Genomic DNA, 21,371 nt, shown 5'->3' with positions numbered 1-21,371 from the left:
ATATTTTCGTGGATGGTGTAACATCTGTCTCTTTTCCAGTTTGCAGCGAAATTCTTCGCGGTTTTGTTCTCTCACTTGCCATTTTCGTTGCCTTGATTTAGACGAGGATTCAGCCACGTATATTTCTTTCGCAATTACCTCTTCGTCCAGTTTTCTGTTCCGAATTCCGAATCGGTTTTCTTAGGTCTATTGCTTGTCTCCCATCCAGTGCTTCAGTTTTAATTTAAGAATTTAATGAATCTCTCACTTCTGTTGACAGTTTGGGCGTTCAGTCTTAAAGGGATCACGTTATTCAATTCTCTTGAGTGGCTCCATTTCGCCTATTGAAGATTTGTGTTAATATCTTCAATTTCAGTTTGAAACATTGCTCTCATATTTCGGATGCCTCATCTTTCGTCTCCCATTTCGATATACTGTAGTTGAATCAAAGGGAGTTCATGCAATCAGTGGCCCACCCTTTACTCTGTGTTAGAACTTTCTTTCCACCAATAGGCGGTTTCTCTCTCTCTCTCTCTCTCTCTCTCTCTCTCTCTCTCTCTCTCTCTCTCTCTCTCTCTCTCTCTCTCTCTCTCTCATATTTGGGTTACTGTTTCTTTGACCCTACAATAAAAGTCCCTCTTCCTTTATTGCATCTTCATAAAACTCATCTTGCTTCCACGTCTCAGTCTTACTTGATGGGCAATCCTGAGAGTGCGCTGTTTGAGAACTGTTCCATCCATATCACTGCTAGTCTTTGAAATTCTATTCTTCCTTCCATGTTAACTGATTTATAATCCTCCATCCTTACATAAGTGTACTTGTTGCATCCCTCAGGGCAAAACCCAGTGTGTCTCATTTCCATTTCTTTCACTGGGTTTCTTTTGCTCAGGTCTAGGTAAATGCATAAACTTGCAGTACCGCTCCTTGTACACTAGATATTAGGACTTTCAAATTAAATATCACCAGTTTTTATGCATATTTTTTGTATTATAATATGAATAGTCTTACATTTTCCTAGAACGAACAATTATGTATAAATTTAACACTAAATTTTGTGTAATTACCAATTTTAATGGAAAAGAGTATTTTGACTTTTTTTTCAAGTGTAGTAAGCTTTCTATCCACTTCGTACACCTTCACAGAATGCTCATTAACCGGTTTCAGACTCCCGTGGACACACTTCACCAATCTCTTTAATCTTGCACGTACTCTCGTGCACACTGGATGTGAAGGCCTTTCCTTTTCAGTGCCTCTCTCACTCCATCTGTCAAGCAGTTTTTAGGTTTTCTCACCTCCCTCCTAACACTTCCAAAGTAGACATTCTTTTCACCAACCAATCTCAAAACACTGATCCATTCTGTCACTCATACTAATCACTTCGTATCTCTACATTTCTCACCCTGTCAATTCTTCTTATGCCACTTACATTCACAAACCACTCATCTTTTCGTCTTCCACCCATTTTTGTTCATTTGTATTCAACACCCACACTTCATTTTCATCCTTGCTTTGCCTATTCCATAAATTACCTATACGAATCCACGCGCAGTGTTTGAAATATTTTTTTTTTTATCCTACAACTTTGACTTAAATCTAATTTCCTTTCTCTGACTTCTAGTATCACCTCATTTGTATACATATAGAGCCACTATGTACCCTTGTTTCAGAGCCACTTTTACGCCATAACAGTCTTCCAGTTACAGCTGATATTTCTTACCTTACCTGATCAGCATCCTCTGCATTGCCTGTGTACCAATACTCTCTTTAGCTTTTTCGGGCCTCATGCTGGCCAAAGATAGCTTTTGTTTCTCCTTTACTTTGAAACTGTTTCATAATATAATAAACACTTCACCTACACACAGTTCTTCCTCCGTCAAAACTTCTGTTTTTTTTACTTTGTTTCTTTTAAATCAAAGTCCTATCTTACACCTTCCCAGGTTATGCTCATACATTTCCTACAGTTTCTTTTACCACCTGTAACTTTATACAGCGGTTACCCAATACTCTGGAAACTCATCCAGATTACTCACAAACACAGATCAGCTGATATCCACTCTATCATCTCTCTACTGCAACAATTTTATTGTAATCCCGTCAAGTCCTGGTGGCTTTACAGTAGTCAGCCTCTTAACTACCCTCTGTGTCCTTCGGATTCCACAACAAGCTGTAGGTCCCGTTGCTAAGTAACCAATTGGTTCTTAGCCACGTTAAATAAGTCTAATCCTTCGGGCCAGCCCTAGGAGAGCTGTTAATCAGCTCAGTGGTCTGGTAAAACTAAGGTATACTTAACTTTTTTAACTCGATAGTCACAGTCAAAAGCACTCTCTGGTATCGTTCAGCATTGCTCTCCTATCTTTCATGGCCAACAATCCTTCAAAATACACACTTCATTGACCTAGGATTGCATTCGCTTCAGGTAGCAGCTCTCTATTCACAGTCTTCCTCTGAGACCTGTTTTTCGTTAACATTTCTATCTATATTTACTTCTCTTTACAAAAAAAAAAAAAAAAAAAAAAACAATATCCCCAAAGTTCTTGATTTTCTTCATTCTGTTTTCATCACTTTCATCTTTCACTTCTTTCTTGACTACCCTGGTTTATCATTATGTATACCTACACATGACATAACCTTCTTTACGGCAACTGCACAATAGATATCCTATTTTTTAACCAAGACTTTAATTTCATCCACCACTGATTGTTTTATTTGTTGTTCCTACCTTCCTATACTCGCAAAACTCCTTGATGACCGTCTTGACCCCCATTATGGAATTTAACATACTCCTTATCTACTCCTTCCACCTCCTTGTCTTTAGCCCTTGTCTATTTCATCCATTTTACCCATATGCTGTTTGCATTTCATTCTTATCAAACTCACTCGCCTTAACTATATTTATAGCTACATTTTCATCCCTGCCTTCCAGCTAAAACTACCATCTCTTTTAACTTTCGCATCAAGTAATTAATGACCATAATAACCTCCATTATGTCCATCACTTTCTCTTCTATCTATGTACTAACAACATTTTCTCATCGTTGTGTATACTTATCAGGAGTCTTCTATGGAGACCATGTATATCCATCAGTCAAGCTCCTCTCCAAATACATTTCCTCAAGACTCAATCCAGTCTCATTTACTCTAGGAACTCCATACCAACAACACCAACTTCTTTGAACCCATCATTCTCTATCACTTAGACAGGGTTTCTTTCTCATGTTTCTTCCTTTTAAAAGCTTTGCAAGAGACATATTTCCTGGTGGATATGGAGATTTCTGACGTTTCGCTAGCTCTTTAGTCGCGATTTATTGCTTTCATTAACTAATGATACGTTCTGTGTCACGAATTATCCTGTATAATTCTCTATGTTTTCACCAGTCAAGCGCCTTTGATATTTATTTTCACTTTCATATTATCATTTTTGGTTAATAAACGTATTCTCTGTCACTTACTTTCCTTAGTTTTTTATTATTAAATATTCTTTCACTTATAGCATGAGAAACATGTTCCACGAAGGAACTGTAATGATCGATATATATATTTATAAAATCTTTGATGTGTAATTAAAGCCGTTTACCCCTAATAACACTTGGAAATAGAAGTTATATCAATCCGATCAAAGTTACTCGGATAAGATATTCAGTGTTTGCGCATGGGGACTTATGGATATGGCCGCGTAGCCTCGTTTCACAGGATAATAAGACAGTATGCACGCTTCATCTGTTCTTTTGGAGTCCTTCGATGCGAGGAATGGGCTAGTCGACGAGCCTATAGGATGGACCAGAGCGGGATCGCTTGATAAGAGCGGGAGAATGAATGAATGAGAGAGAGAGAGAGAGAGAGAGAGAGAGAGAGAGAGAGAGAGAGAGAGAGAGAGAGAGAGAGAGGGGGTACTTAGGTAAACGTAGACAAACAATTCGTTCAAATGATTTTCCTCCGTTCAGTAAGCAAATCATTTTTGGTAAGTTTCATGGCTATCACTAATAGTCTGTGCCTAATCAGAAGACGTTGCTTTTTGTTTTAAAAATTGAAGACATACATACATACATATATATAAAAATTTACATATATATATATATATATATATATATATATATATATATATATATATATATATTATATATATATATATATATATATATATATATATATATATATATATATATATATATATATATATAGTATATATACATATAAATTTATACATACTGTTCATATGAATACAGACATGCATACATGTGTATGGATATATGTATGTATGTATTTATATGTATAAACGTGGGAATATATGATGAATGAACAGAACAATATACAAGGTGTTTCGAAATTAGAGGCGCCCCCCTGTACAGCATAAACTAAAATTGATACAGACAAAAACAAAAGTAATTCAGAACAGGTATTTATTTAAGTTTCTCTCTTGAGTATTTAGTATTTTGTGTGGCCTCCATCTGCCTGTACCACAGCCTGCATTCTTGAGGGTTATGATTTCAGCAAATCACAAAAAGGCTGAGACTCAAACCCCATTTCCCTGAGCACTTCGGTCACCTCTCTTCGCAGGTCGTCGAGGCTTGGTATACCATCATAGTTCACTGTGCACGCTTCAACACGATCCTTTAAGATACTACCAGTGTTTTCACACACATTAAGGTCAGGGGAAATTCACTTGACGAGAAGAAATCGATACCACTGTTTCAAAGCAGCTCATGTGTCTGAAGAGCCTTGAAACATGGTTCCTTATCATGCAAAAATGTGACTTCTCCAATAGATAACAAATTTTCAGGATTTTTGAGGAAAGGAAATACTCCACCAGTAAGCAGAGTTTCTCTGAAGTATTTGCCGTTCCATGACTGTCTTTTTTTTTTTTTTTTTTTTTTGATCCACATCAACTGTTTGGCTGTGAAACAGAAAAATTCCCAAACATTCAGGAAATTTCACACCTTGGCGATAGCGCACATCATCGCTGATATCATCCAACTTTGCATCCCAAATGATGTCATTTTGATAGTTTGGCTTCCTGACTGTGTAAATGAAGAATTCATCTGATGCGGCAACATGGAGAAAGTCAGCTTCATCCCAGTCTTTAAGAAATGAACCACAAAACCATGCACGGTCTTCTCTCTGTTGCTGAGTGATGTTGGGCTTGCTGATAACATGAAATGGCTTGATACCAGATTTTTTCAACTCACAATATACAGCACTATAACTTCTCTTCTTTCCCCTTTTTGTTTCTAGTTCAAGCACCAATTTACGTGAAGACTATCTTAGTCTACCCACTGCCTCAGCTATGATGTCTTTTGACTCCTGAGAAAGGACTTCAGGCCTTCCAAGATTCTCACTCTTTTCCCGATGACAGTCATATGGATTTTTGTTCCAGTTTCTTTTAACAAAGGATTCATCTCTTTTAATGTATTTAGCTATCCAGGAATGTGGAATGAAGGCTGCGCCAGCGTCCCTGGCCTCTCTAAAGGTTATAGGCCGGATTCGGTCAGTCCATCGGATTTCCTTCGAGTAGTTAGCCATGGCTGTATCAAACTCCGTCACTCAGTCTGAAAGTACAAGAAATGTAAGATGAAAAATAGCTTAATAGAAACTTAAAATAATGTACTTGGAGATAGGCTATAGCAGAAAACTTCATAACTTTCCATTTGCTCTGTAGAGGGGGCCCCTAATTTCGAAACGCCCAGTATATTATATATATATATATATATATATATATATATATATATATATATATATATATATATATATATATATATATATATATATATATATATATGCACACATAAAATCGTTTAGTCAAATTCAAAGGTCCACCGTCACCACCTATTAGTCCCTACTGTCACAGCATAGAGAACACACTAGGATTACCTACACGAGTGAGTGTCGGCAGACTTTTGAATCTGACTGTACGACACACATATACGCATCCATGGTCACAATGATAACACAATTATAACTCTATGTTCTAGACAAAGATCACAGAAAAAATTTTGTATTGGAAGATGACTTCTCACTAATCAGATTTTCTACACTTCTCTTCTTCTCCATAGTACTGAAAGGATGTCATTTATTTTGCAGCGGCCTCGTTGCTGGCAGCGATGGACCAAAGTGCCGACCCCTGCAACGATTTCTTCCAGTTCGCCTGCGGCGTCTGGAACAAGAAACACGTCATTCCAGAGGATCGAGCGTCTATCAACACCTTCGAAGTTATGGCCGATCAGCTACAAAATATTCTCAGGGGTATTATTCGCTTCTATTTCCTTTTTTATGGTCTTTAATAGTTATTTTTTGTGATGACTATATAGTACTTGTGACTGTTTAAGTTTATTGGTCATTGCAGTAAAATAACGTGTCTTTATACCATATCGTAATCATTTGGTGTATGTTCGTAATTTTTTAACTGCATTAGAGCTAGTTGCTAAATCGTTGATGAACATCGTGTGCAGAAAACTACTTCAATATTGCCTGCTCCTAACACCTACACCGAAAACTCTCAGTAACACGCTAGGCACCCTAACCAAGTGTAGCATTCACCTCAGTCTTGCACAAAAGCTCTATCTTTCCTGGATATTAAGGCTTTTCCGTCTATCTAGCCTCTTTTGGGTCTTCCTCTCCTCCTTCCTGTTAACACTTGAGAATTATGCTCTTTTTTCATCAATTAATCGTTCTCCATTCATTACTTACAGCCAGACAATCTCATGATGACCATGTTCCCTCATTACCACAACCTTAGCTTTGCCACGATAATCTTACCCATACAGTCACAACTCAACAAGTATTATGTAATATGTAGCCGAAAATGTTGTTATTTTGTTGACATTATATTCGTTAGCAATATTGCCTTATGTGGTATTATTATTATTGTTACTGTTACATTATTCTTATAACTGCTGCTGCTGCTAGTTACGTTATCATGACTTACGATGCAGGTCTTCTGGAAGAAGATGTGTCACCGGATGAAGGGGAAGCAACCAAGAAGGCTAAGATTTTCTATTCGTCATGTATGAATACAAGTAAGTTGATATTTTTGTAATGAAGGACATTGCACGCAGTGGTAGTGTTAGGAGTAGTATTGGTATTTATAATGAACGGAGGATTTCAGTTGCTGTGGCTTTGTATACAGGCTCTCTTGTTAAATCATTTCACAACAGTTGCACTACCACTGCTGCTATTGTAAATGTTTCAGTTTTTTTTAGAATAAAGTCATACGCAAACCAAGTGGTGAAACTCAAGAAAAGGAGAGAATCTCACAATATTTCTGTAATTTTTAAATCAATAATACATACATATATATATATATATATATATATATATATATATATATATATATATATATATATATATATATATATATATATATATATATATATATACACATATACATATACATACAGTACAGTATATATATATACACATACATCATACATACATAAACATAGAGGTGATTAGGGCAGATGTCCATGTCTAATGCTCACGTGTTTGTTTTTTATTGCAATCAGAGCTTCCTGTGCGTAAGCTTAGATTAATTTGGCAAAGTGTATATTGTCCTTTTGAAAGGAAAGGATCTGTAGGCCATCAAGACGTCTTTGTATCTTCTTTTAGTGGATGTGCTCTTGCAGTCCCCATCATTAAGTTTCAAATTAATTTTTGCAAGAGAGAGAGAGAGAGAGAGAGAGAGAGAGAGAATTTAAGCAATCTTATCCAAGGTAAATGAGTATAAAGTTGCGCCTCTTGCTAGGGAGAGCTGGCTGGTTGTTGGCTTCATAGGCAAGTGAACTTCAAGCAAGTAACACCACGAGGTTCTCATTGGCCCCGTGACCTTGGACCTGATTTCCTGTTTTTCTTCTTCGTCATGTCACACCCATCTTTCTCACTCGTACCTTCATCCTCATTCGCTGTTCCCGTGCATACTTCTCTCAGTGGAATGTCAAATGCACTTGGCGGGAGGGGCTGCGTCACACAACGCAGTTGTTCTGAGAGTAAATCAAAATTCGGATTTGTCAATGAGCTGTGCGAGTAGTTCTCAAAACTTTTCTATGTTAATTCAGATAACGAAGATGGGAAGTCATGGTTTTGCCCAAATATCTGGAGAATGGATAGATAGATTTGCAAGATTTTGGGCGAGAAAATAATGTAGTGGGTGACCCCTCCGGGTGATTAATTTTTTATATACACTGATGAAAGTTTTAGGTTTTGTTGCAGTCGAATTCATTATATGGAACAGTCAAGTTTCCAACCATCACAGAGTCAGCATCCGGGATTTTTAGCTCTGATTTAATCAATATATTAATATATTTATTTATCATTGCAAGGTGATTTGTTGTTTGTTGGGTGGCCATGTCATAGGATTAATCTGAAAAGGGCCTTTGTTTTCACTCTGGTACTAAGATAACTCTCTCTCTCTCTCTCTCTCTCTCTCTCTCTCTCTCTCTCTCTCTCTCTCTCTCTCTCTCTCTCTCTCTATATATATATATATATATATATATATATATATATATATATATATATATATATATATATATATATATATATATATATATATATATATATATACATATATATATATATATATATATATATATATATATATATATATATATACATATATATATACATACATATATATATATCGTTAGATAGATAGATAATAGATAGATAGATATATGAGGGTGTACGTGTATTTGTGAGTGCCTGTATATTATTTTCATGTGTATATGATTAACTTTTCGAAAAACTGGATCACTGTATGCACTCAATTTCTCAGTATTGATGAAGTGGAGAGAAAGGTAACATGGCGCTTTTGTCAGGTCAGATTGAGGAGGCCAAGGACGAGCCACTGGACCAAGTCCTTGAGAGCCTGGGAGGATGGCCTGTCACGCAGAAGAACTGGACCCTTCCCGACTTCTCCGTCGAGACCCTCATCGGGCGCCTGCGAGGGGAACTGAACCAGGGGATCCTTATAGATCAGTGGGTCGGGCCTGACGATACGAATTCATCCGTCAACGTCATACAGGTGGGACTCTCTCTCTCTCTCTCTCTCTCTCTCTCTCTCTCTCTCTCTCTCTCTCTCTCTCTCTCTCTTCATCTATATTTAAATTTCAGTCAGCATATGTAGTTAACTATCACGCTCATACACTCGCATTTATATATCTGCTTGTCTTCTAATAAATTTAATAAAGCGTGTTTATAAATTAAATAACCTGCTTTGATTTTATAAGATTAAAACATTTCTTTTCATCGTGATCTTGGGACGAACATAAATATACTGGATAGCAGCTGCATGATGCAGTTATTTTGTAACCACCTATTCCTATTAAAAAATGACGACTTGAACGTTGTCACCAGTTGCATTTCCTCACAAAGTCTAATGTTAGGCAGAGCGTCTTAAGATATCACTATTCAGTATCCATACCCCGTTGGGTAACAAAATTAGACTTTGCTGTGATCATCTTGGAAATTTTTATATGGTGTAACATTGTTGGTATAATTCCATATACTTAAAAGATCATTGTGATGCCTTGTTTATGTCTTTTTGCCTTTGGAATTAGGTTCCAAAAAAACTCTCATTGTTGTTATAGTGAGTTGTCTTGCAAAGGACGCTGAGCTTCTTCTGTAGTGGAATTATGAAAACGATTACTGATTAATATCATTTTGTTCGCTGGCAGTATGAACATGTTGTAAGAGTTGAAGTCATATACTTCACGAGAGACGAATATTTCATTAGTCCAAAATTTATAGCAGTAGCAAAAACAGATTATTGTTCCATAAGAGAAATCTTAACAAAAGTTTATTTCAGTGGAAGAAAATTAGAAATATAGAGATGAAAAATCTTTGCTTTTTGCAAAGATATATGAGACATTTTTGCTGACTTGTGGCGATGACTGATGAAAGGATTCAGGTCCTGTAATTTTACATATTTAGTTAGCGTTTAAAGATAGTATATCACAGAAACTATACCTGCCTTTTAATAGAGCATAAGGATTTCATGGGAAATCACTCTACAAAATAATACTGGGTATATTTTAATTTTATTGCTCTTATGATTTCCTACCTTCTCCTGGTTTTAACCATGAATAATACAGCCTTGGAAATAAGGCTTCGAAATTCGAAGCACAGTATACCATGATAGGGAAACAGAAATTTCAGAGCACCAGCTAATGTCATTGCGGTTCCCCTTACATATTTAATAATGAAATTATTTTAAATTCTTGTCCTGCAGAAACCATTGAAAAATATGCGTTCTGATCTTTTGTCAGTGTAACTTGAATCGAGTCCTAGCGTAATATGAACAGGGGATTTTCAGCTGGGTATTATTATCATTACTATGCAAAAGGACAAATGAAAATATACTATACGTGGTTAATTCGTTAATATATTGTGTTAAAAATTCTTAACAAACAGCTTGTACTAATTTTTCAGTGAATTTTAAAAGAACTAAATGATTACTTCCAAAGGTCACCGCGGCCCGTATGGTTGAATTTGGGGTGATTGTTTTGTAGATGGCTAGAGAAAGGGTTTGTCTGACTTTATTCAGTTATAACTCATGTATGTGGATGCTTAGAGTTTCACTGTATAAGGAAAGCTAAACCACTCAGACACTGCATGTTCACTTCAAAATGTATAGTTTTAAATATTACTAATCAGGAACCAAATGAGAATGACAAAGAATGTAGTGAAACATTTTAATTTATTTCAAATTTTTTGTTTATATCCGTATATTACTTGTTTTGTCATTAGTTTTAGTGTAATAATGCCGTCTTTGCCCTTCTTGTGGTCCTCTCCAGTTAGACCAAATGGTACTGGGACTGCCTTCCCGGGACTACTTCCTAAGGGCTAATTCCTCCCGGCGAGCTCTCGACGCCTACCTCAAGTAAGTACGATGCCCCTAGCCTAGATCATTCTCTCTCTCTCTCTCTCTCTCTCTCTCTCTCTCGCTCTTTGTATGATTACCTTATTACATATTGTTATTCTCTCTCTCTCTCTCTCTCTCTCTCTCTCTCTCTCTCTCTCTCTCTCTCTTCTCTCTCTGTCCCTTCTGTTTTTCTCTGTGTGGTTACCTTCACGAATATTATTTTCTCTCTCTCTCTCTCTATCTATGCATCTATATATCTATCTGTTTCTGTATCTATTCCTTTTCTCTTTTCTGTTGTATGATTACTTTAACTCTCTCTCTCTCTCTCTCTCTCTCTCTCTCTCAGTAACCTTTTTTGGTTAACTTTTCTGTCTCTTGTGGTCTCTTTAGCTGTTGTTATTGTATTGTCTTTCTTTCCAACTTCCTTACCTAGCTTGTTATTTTCTCTCTGTCTGTGACCTCCTGATGATGCTTCTTCTCTCTTTTTCACACAGCACACGCTCACGCGTGCACACACACACAAATAAGTATATATAAGTATGCATATGTGTATATATATGTATATACTGTGTATATATATATATATACATACATATATATATTGTGTGTGTGTTTGTGTCTGAATGTATATAAACACATATTAAATACATTATGCAACTATAGCCAGGGCTTTTCATATCGTTATTGTCCCAAATTAATTTCTTAGGTTATCGTTGGTGCTAACAGTCAAAAGTTGATAGGCATAAATCGAATGCGTTAACGCTTCGAAGACCGAAAGTTTGCCACTGTCCGTTGTAAACTCGGTTTACTCTTAATCTTTTCATAATGGAAGAGGGAAGAATGATATTTTCGCCCTCAGATTCGTTATGAAAGATTCTGTTTATATAATACAACAAGAAAAGTTTGCGAGGAACAAATTGCAAGAGATTGTTTATAACATTACAGTAAACATAAAGGCTTTTTACGTTGGGACAACTGGGGATTACTTATCGTCTTGAACTAAGCCGGAGGAAAATTCCTAATTATACATTGACATATTTATTGCCCATGATTTTTCCCCTCCATCTCTCCCTTCCTTTCCCTCAGATTCATGACGGACGTAGCTGAACTCAGGGGAGCGAATCGAGTTTATGCCGAGGAACAGCTGAAAGAAGTCTTAGCTCTGGAGACTCGATTGGCCAACGTGAGTACTGGCATGGAGATAATTGAGAATTGTTCTTGCTTTTAGTATGAAAATAAGTTATGGGTCCGTTTGAGTAAAGTTATCAACGAGTCATTGGTGTCATTTGGATATTTGCTCATGTTTTCGTTTCTAGAATATCAATTTAAGGAGGGATAGAATACCCAGAAGACGTGGTAACATTGCAGACAGTATTATTTTTTAGCATCGTGATAGGAAAGGTAATGCAACCCCGAAAGCACGACTGTGCCTCTGTACGATATTATTAAGAAATAATGTTGATTGGAATTTGACCATGCATTCTGGCGCTCCTGCTCCTTCTCATTTAGATATGAATCACGACAGCTAATTCTGGTGAACATCAGACAAAGAAATATTGTCCTTACCATTATTATGATAGTTATTACTGTTACTAATGTTATTTTAACAGGAAATATTTACCATTGTTATCATTGCCATCAGTCCTTTACCGTAATAAGGTGGGATTCTAAGAAAATAAGGCAACAATCACGTTCTCTGTCATCCACTTGACTGCTAAATCAGAAATGAAACTTGTCTATGTAAAAGTTCTATTATATCATCTAGTTCATATACCTGTACATTATTATTATTATTATTATTATTATTATTATTATTATTATTATTATTATTATTATTATTATTATTATTATTATTATTATTATCCTAGGCGACCATGCCTGAAGCCGATCGCCACGACACAGGTAGAAACTATGTCAAATTGACCCTGGCCCTTCTGGAGGAGGAAGTCCCTGAGTTCAAGTGGTCCGACTACCTCTCAGCCTTCCTGGAGGAGACTCTAACGCCGGAGGAACCCATTGTTGTGTATTCCATGCCCTATCTCAAGCGTTTAGCCAAGATCATGGTCACAACAGACAAGAAGTAAGAATGCATAGCAGCGAATTAAGCTACATATATACTGGCTGCTTGTGTGCGTATGTGTGTGAGAGAGAGAGAGAGAGAGAGAGAGAGAGAGAGAGAGAGAGAGAGAGAGAGAGAGAGAGAGAGAGAGAGAGAGAGAACTTTATTCTCAGTGGATATTATGTATGAAAAATGATGGTGTCGAGTAAATTATTTCCTGTATGAGAGCGATAGAGATAAGACCAAATCTGGAATGTATACCTAATTTTTAAAGGTAATTGTAGATAGCTTGTAAGAAATAACTCGGCCATTCCATGATATAACTTGGCTTCCAGGTATCGTCACTGACGTTTCATTAAAAAATTAAAGCGCATCTGACATGTTGTGGACTTTCATCGACTTTCATAAAGCTTTTAATTGAAAGTTATTGAGCTGTATCTTACATTTTGCTTCTCTCACAGCAGTTTCAGCCTTCTGTCTCCTGTCAGTAAATTAACCGCTTTAGAAAGGCATTCAAAAATTGTAGATGACTATTGCTGGAAATTTCAGAAAATTTATTTTTGTTCTGTTATAATCTGCATTGTTCTAGGAATAAGTTCTGTGACCTTTCAGTTCTTTTATTTGCATACTTGTTCTGCCTTTATTTTTGTTCCTCCGTAATTATGAAGCATTGTTTATATTAATTATGTAAGAAATAATGAAAGTGCTTAAATAACAGCTGCTAAGCAACTAAAATGGGATTTTATTTCACAAACAATAGAAATGAGTTGCAAAGAACTTTTGCAAAGACCTTTCTACATTTTTTGTGTTAATACTAACACCAGTAACAATCGTTCAGAATTTTCAGCAACGGCCAATCACTAGTTTCACTGTCAAATTTCTTTGACTCTGCTAATTAACGCCTATTCTCCATGTGTCTCTGTACTCTTGTAACATTTTGCAGAATTTCCAATACCAGAAAGTCTCTTGGGTTTGACAATTGCTAGAATGCGAGGGAGCATATAAAAATTCTCTGACGTTGCTTGCCCTCCTGAAAACTGTTTTGAAACTTTCCAGAGTCCTTTGGAACTACATCATGTGGCGGCTTGTACTAGACATCACGCCACATCTTAGCCACGCCTACAGGGCCTCGAGGCACGAGTTCAGGAAAGTTCTCTTGGGCATTCAGTCTGACCGTAACCGCTGGAACGTCTGCATTGACTGGACTAACAAACGACTTGGTATGGCAGTCGGGGCGCTCTTTATCAAGGAGAATTTCAATCCTGAGAGCAAGGTAGGTAGGGATTAGAAGCTGGCTCAAAGTTCTACGGGTAAGAGAAGAACTGAAGACTTGGTCAATGCACAAAGTGATTGAGGTAAAAATGGGAGTGGTGAAGATATACAGAATTATTTTGTGTAGTCATTTAGTGCCAAAAGACGAATCTTTTGTAGCGGTTGATGAGCATAAGTTAAGTTTAGGTTAAATCGACACTAAAAGATTGCTTTGGGATGTTATGTATTCCTTAACAGTCAGTAATGCATATTTTATCCTCTTGGGAAGCTTGCAGTGCAAAGGGTAAATCTTGGATTAATGTACTGTAATACTCAACAGTTGCTCATGAATGGATGTGCCTGCTATTACTAAAATGAGATCATTTGTTCCCGTACATTTGGCAGCAAAAGTGTTACACCACATTTTTAGGATCCTTGCTCACATTTCTCACATATTTCAACTTTTGTTAAAGGAACCATCTTTAGAATTACCTTTCATCTCTTACCATTTTATTTGTTTTCCATAAGGAAACCGCCCTGGAGATGATCCACACGCTACGATCTGCCTTCTCTGACCTACTGGAAGAGAATGACTGGATGGACGATGAGACCAGAGCAGTTGCGCGCGAGAAAGCCAACGCCATGAATGAGAAGATCGGTTACCCAGAGATGCTCACGCGCCCAGACGAGCTCGCTGTTGAGTATGAAAATGTAAGTTCTTTCTTATCAGATTCTAGAGGTAGTTTTTATATATTTTTATGCTGTTTACTTTTGCTAACATGGGTATCGAATATGTATAAACGTATTGTTGCGTTCCAATGTACAAAATTGTGAATAATGTGGTAATTAAATGACTCGATCCAAGTTCTGTGTTGCATAAAACAGTGAATAATCCTCGGCCTATCTTCAAGTACGTTCTCAGCGGACGTAATCGTCAGTGCTTTATAATCGCATTATCCTCATTTTTGTTTTCTTTTTTTTTTTGCTTGCAAACACTTAGATTCCATCAATCACGCTGCGGATAGTTTTAGTCTTATTCCATTTTAGAATAAATAAAAAAGTATACCAATATTCTTGGCAGCAATGCTTAATGTCATTTTACACTGTATTCCCTTTAAGAAGAGAATATTTGCTCATAGTTGCAAATATTCTGGTTAACCTCTAATCAAGAATAATGCCAATAAACCATTCTTCCTCTGAAACCTAAATTGGAATGAGTAAAGGTCGACATCCGTGTTATTACACGAGTCGGTATTTTTATAGGCAATGACTGTGCTTATTTTATTGGCAGTGGCAATAAGTCTGGTCTACATGTGAACATTTATGAGGTCTGGAGATAACCTCACAATTTGCGATAGAGCAATCATTTGCTTTTGGGCGACCCCTTTAGAAAATGTGTCGCTCATTTGAGTGGAGTATCTTTCCTTCCTGGGTCGTCTTTGAAGCTATGTTTGGTGGTCTTTCATTACATGTGACTAAATAATCGTTGCCCTTAACCCTTGGCGGCCTCATGGAATTCACACTTCTTGGGTGAGTTTCCTGGTCTAAACCGACGCATACTCAAGGGCATTGTACAGTGAACCCCCCATATTCGTGGGGGATGCATACCACACACACACACATCCGCGAATAGCTAAAATCCGCGAATACTTAAAACCCCTCTAAAAACACTTAGAACTGCCCATTTTGATAGTTTAAACACAAGAAAAACCCTGTAAAATGTTTATACCTGAGTATTTTAATAGTTTTACCACAAAAAGTGCATTTGTTCATGAAAATTATATGAAAATACAGTAATTAGTGAATATTTCTCAGTGAAAAATACCGCGAATGGGCGAATTTTCCGTGAATAATGGCTAGATATGATCCACAGAAAAACCCGCGAATGCGTGAGTGCAAATCATGAGAACGCGAATACGGGGGTTTACTACTGTGTTTATTCAATTGTCAACTTTGTTAATTGTTTACTTTCCAATTGTCCTGCCTTATTCTCAATAGGCTGGAGCAAGAAATTAATAAAATTCTTAGAAATGAACATGGTTTTATAGAAGGCAGGAATTGCACTGGTCAAATGTTGGCATTAAGAAACATTGCTCAGCAGTGTAGGGGATTTAAAAATATCATTCTGGTGGTTTTTGGTAATTACCAGAAGGCTTTTGATGGCGTCCACATATCAATGTTATGGAAGGTCTCACGTCACTTTGGGGTTAACCGCAATTATCCATGAACGAAGTAAAGACAAATTTAACGTTGATGGGGTCTTGTCAGGTACATTTGCAATACATACTGGAGTACTGTAAGGAAATGTTATGTCACTTTTGCTGTTTTCCCTTACGGAGATGGAAGAGAAAGGATTAGAATGAAGAAAAACTTGACAAGCTTAAAATAAGCAGATCTTTTAATCTGCGCAAAAAAATAACAAAGCTTGCTCAGCAGAATGCATCTCATATAGAGAGAGATGGGACTAAAGTTAAATCAAAGGAAAGCAGCAGTAACGAGGGCAGAGTATCCACAAAGAGATGAAGGAAGAATGAAGATGTATCTTTCAAATAAATCATGGCATGAAAGGATTTCTCGGTTTAAGAGTAAAGCTCTAGGATGAATGTTAGGAATCAGATTGAAGGATAGATTTAGAAATTAAGAAATTTCCATATGGAGATGAGATGATGAGGAAAGGCAGATGAAGATGACGCGGACGTGTCCTCCGCACAACCCCTTGGAAAGTATCGTGATAGTGTCAACTAGGCTTCTGTGGGCACCAGAAAAGATACTGACATGTGACGTGTGTAATAAGACGTGGGGTTGTGGGGGTGACCAGACGAGTTGCGAAACCCAGATCTACTTAGATGAGAACTATAAGATGGAAGGCTGGAGATAAGTGGAGATGGCTGGAAGGTAAAGCTCAGGAAAGACTTGGCGGCGGAATTTCTTAGGTGCCCCAAGTGTCACACGGAGCTGGAGGCCTATGATAATGGTGATGAATTGCCCTAGCTGCTCATTCGGTTACTTTTTTGAACTGAAGTGTAAATTTCATTATTACTTTTATTATTATTGGTTGCTGGGTTGAAGTTGGGTTGGGCGGTGGTGACGTAAGTTCAGTGCTTTTGTATTTACCACAATTACTCAAGTCACCTTTCGTTGGTACCTTTGCCATGGCTTCCATTTCCTAGCCATCAGCCTTTATTGCATGATTCCGTATTCTTTAAAACAGTTTAGTTAATGAATGAGGTGTCATTTCATTTTCAGCTAAAATCACGGCAGTGATTCCATCATAACTTGGTGCTTTCCATATTCAAAAAACCTAGAATTCATTCAAGAGCCAATTCAGGCCTTCTGCAGTTTCTGGTATAAAATCAATTTATCTCCTCAATAATTCATATTCACGACCTCCCCCAAGTGTTGTCTGTTCATCTTCTTCTAGTGTTATTGTTGACACATCCCTTCTTTTGACAGGTATTTTCGTCTTTTTATATTCAGCCATGGATACTTTATTAATCATTCTGTGGTCTACCCCAACGTCCGCACCAGTCACTGAATACTTAGCTTTCTCAACATCAGTTGCCTGTATGCTCCATGATATTTCCGTTTGAAAGACTAAATTCTGCCAAAACCTGGGCTGGTGTGGTTGATAAGTAATTATATTTATTAAAGCAAGATGAATGGAAGTGAACCTGACCCATCAGAATTTGGTGTACGTCCATATTTTGACTTTTGTTATCTCCCTAGGAAGAGACTTGAAGTTTTGTGACTCTTAAAATATTTCATAGCAATAATTAAGTCAGACAAGAATCCTGAGCAACTTCTTCGTAGCAGCATATCTTCTACATTTTCTAAGCAATTAAAAAACACCTCAATCTAAAACTCCCTCCAAACCTCTCACCAACAAGTTGTCTGTTTTATTAGTGTTTTGAAACAAGTGTCTTGTTATAGATTCCGCTCCTTTATAAGTATTGACAGACTTCAGATGGCGTTTAACAGAGCCTGTTTCCCAAAATCTAAAGCTCGGTGGAAAAGCAATAGAACGTGTTCACTGACGTGTGGGTGGTGTGCCTAACCTTAACATGAAGAATTTTTCAAATAAAAGGTCATTTCAATCAAACTGTCACACATAACGTAACAATAGGGTCAGTGGAACTCCATAATTTAATTTCATTCATGGTTATCCCTTTTGTGTACACCAACGGGTTTGTTTGCGTCTTTTATTGATTAGAATTTCATTCATTGTTTTTTCAGTTAACTTTTATTTGTGCTTGATTTCTTGCCACAAATAAATGTTCATTATTATTTTGATAGGTATCATCGAACACAAATACAATAAAATTTCATTAAATGCCATCGCTTCCTAAAGACTTAAATGACAAACGGTTAATGAATACATACTGAATACATTCTCATGGCTGAATGAATTTGTGAGTCCTGATAACTGAATGGGAGCGAAACACCAACATTGGTAATAGTCTTCTATGGTGTAGCCCCTACATAGGATAGGTTAGGGTTGTTTGCAGAGGGCACTGCACTGCACTCTTGCCTGTCTGTCCTTATATGTACTGATGGATCAGTAAATTGTATAGAAAAGTGAATTGACAGTCCATCATTGTAACCATAATGAATGTGTGCATATTTCAGCTAACCATCGAGCCCAACCAGCACCTGCAGAACGTCTTCAATTGGTTGCGTTATGATGCCAACAAGAACCTGGGGCGTCTGCGCGAAGACGTCAACAAGGCCAAGTGGTCGACTGCTCCGGCTGTTCTTAACGCCTTCTACAATCCCAATTTCAATGATATAGGTGAGACAACGCCTTTCAGGTAGGATTTATCCCTTCTTTGTAGAGTATAGACTACAATAATGGTATCTTATATGCAACTGTAATAAAAATATTGCCCACTTGCTAATCATTTACTGCATATGAGCCAAGTATTTCAGAGTGTGGAAAAAACTTCATTATGTAATTAAGCCATAGTGTTAAAATCTTGATTACTCGTTAAGTAACAAACCTATATAATTTATAATGTAAATTAATGTATAATCTATATAACTAATTTTATAATTAATTGTAATTTAGAATTAATTTGATATTGTGCTGGGCAATTCCTCTTGGTAGTGAACCAGCACCTTTCGTCCACTGAGAAATGCATGAGTTCTTGAATGATGCTGATGGAAGGCAAGCATACTGCAAGACCGTGTACGTTGTTTTAGGAGAATGCGATAGTTTTTGGATAGAGAAGATTGCTGGAACTCTTACAGTAGAGTCTCTTTCAGTATCCTAGAGAAATGTAAAGAAATTTACCGACAGGCAAGGTATGATTGCCACCTTGGAAAGGATTAAATAGTTGGTAAAGTGAAAGCAGTTTTTATATGGAGAGTTTATATTTTTGATTGTCCCTTACAATGCTAATTACGACTATTCAGTCACTTGGCCATTATGCTAAACCTCTGTAAGTCACAATTACTCAGAAATAATATTTGTTATGATAACAATGAAAATTTATTTCTAATAATTATCATACATTAATCTACTTGTTACTTCGTTCGATTCTCCGGCCAGCCAATGAAGAATTAGAGGAATTTATTTCTGGTGATAGAAATTCGTTTCTCGGTATAATATGGTTCGGATTCCACAATAAGCTCTAGGACCCGTTGCTGGGTAACCAGTTGGTTCTTAGCCACGTAAAATAAGTCTAATCCTTCGGGCCAGCCCTAGGAGAGCTGTTAATCAGCTCAGTGGTCTGGTTAAACTAAGGTATACTTATTATTATTATTATTTCTACTTGTTACCATTATTATGTCCTCGTAGAAAATAATGGATTACAGTTTATTCTTATCAGTTTAGTCTTATTCAGTCTTTCTGTTGCAAACAGTAAACTAGATTGAAAATTAACCCACAAAGATACAAAGACAAAGTTTATTTTGATGAGAATGGAAAATGAGGATCCAGATAAGTAAAACAGCCACATGAGTAAAACGCATTCATTCCTTTAACACATTTAAGTATTATATATTTCTAATTTCACTGTCACATCATGATTCCTTATAAGCCAGTGATATAGCCACAGTTTGTTGTTGGTGTTACTGTTTATTGTAAATGCCTGTGTCCGTTTATGCATTTAGATTAAAAGTCACCTCCTTCTTGAAAGGTAATAAATACTGTTGATTTTCAGTCTTCCCCGCGGGCATCCTTCAACCCCTCTTCTACTCGCAGCATCTTCCCAAATCCTTAAATTATGGAGGCATAGGAGTTGTCATAGGACACGAGATGACTCACGGATTCGACGACAAAGGCAGACAGTTCGATAAAGATGGCAATCTCAAGCAGTGGTGGAATAATCGGACCATTCAGGCATTCAGGTAGGGCCGATCTCAGCCACTGTCCCTAGGATTGCTTTTGTATTGATCTGAAAAAATACTACTTACACAATACAGTATGTATATGTGTCAGTTCGAATATAAATATATATATATATATATATATATATATATATATATATATATATATATATATATATATATATATATATATATATATATATATATATATGAGTATATAATATATATATATATATATATATATGTATATATATATATATGTATATATATATATATGTATATATATATATGTATATATATATATATGTATATATATATATATATATATGTATATGTATATATATATATATATGTATATATATATATATATATATATATATATATATATATATATATATATATATATATATATATATATATATATATATATATATATGTATATATATATATATATATATATATGTATATATATGTATATATATATATATGTATATATATATATATATATATATATATATATATATATATATATATATATATATATATATATATATATATATGTATGTGTGTATATGTGTGTGTGTGTGTGTGTGTGTGTGTGTGTGCTTTATATTCGAGCGATGTGCATGAATAACAGACGACTCTTAGCAGTATCACAAAATCTCTTGTAAACTGTAAATTTAAATAATCATATAATGTATGGCTTGGCTTTATCCATTGTTAAAAGGGGTTTTATTCTGCATTTTTTTGGAGGTGATATATATGAACAGCAGACGAAGTTTAGCAGCATTGTCAAATCATTAAAAATATCTCGTGGCAATGTTTTAATGGTGGTAATCACCAACGGTATCTTAATATTTAAATGTTGAAAATGTAATAATTGCTTCATTTATGCTTATAACAGAA

General features: G+C 36.2%; 1 protein-coding gene across 2 annotated transcripts in view; it reads left to right on the top strand.

The window, feature by feature from the left end:
* The window catches only part of Nep1 (Neprilysin 1), a 400,973-nt gene that overhangs the window by 362,856 nt on the left and 16,746 nt on the right, over positions 1 to 21,371 (top strand). For both annotated transcript variants that reach the window (XM_067090423.1, XM_067090434.1), the window contains exons 3-12: positions 6,055 to 6,216; positions 6,906 to 6,989; positions 8,784 to 8,989; positions 10,761 to 10,846; positions 11,915 to 12,011; positions 12,697 to 12,908; positions 13,944 to 14,160; positions 14,667 to 14,849; positions 18,765 to 18,927; positions 20,300 to 20,486. In XM_067090423.1, coding sequence (XP_066946524.1) covers positions 6,055 to 6,216; positions 6,906 to 6,989; positions 8,784 to 8,989; positions 10,761 to 10,846; positions 11,915 to 12,011; positions 12,697 to 12,908; positions 13,944 to 14,160; positions 14,667 to 14,849; positions 18,765 to 18,927; positions 20,300 to 20,486 — 1,597 coding nt within the window. The remainder of the gene's footprint in view (positions 1 to 6,054; positions 6,217 to 6,905; positions 6,990 to 8,783; positions 8,990 to 10,760; positions 10,847 to 11,914; positions 12,012 to 12,696; positions 12,909 to 13,943; positions 14,161 to 14,666; positions 14,850 to 18,764; positions 18,928 to 20,299; positions 20,487 to 21,371) is intronic.

Source organism: Macrobrachium rosenbergii, chromosome 4, assembly GCF_040412425.1.
Source record: "Macrobrachium rosenbergii isolate ZJJX-2024 chromosome 4, ASM4041242v1, whole genome shotgun sequence".
Taxonomy (NCBI): domain Eukaryota; kingdom Metazoa; phylum Arthropoda; class Malacostraca; order Decapoda; family Palaemonidae; genus Macrobrachium; species Macrobrachium rosenbergii.
Note: the sequence above shows the minus strand (reverse complement) of the source record. Positions and strands in the feature narration are given on the sequence as shown.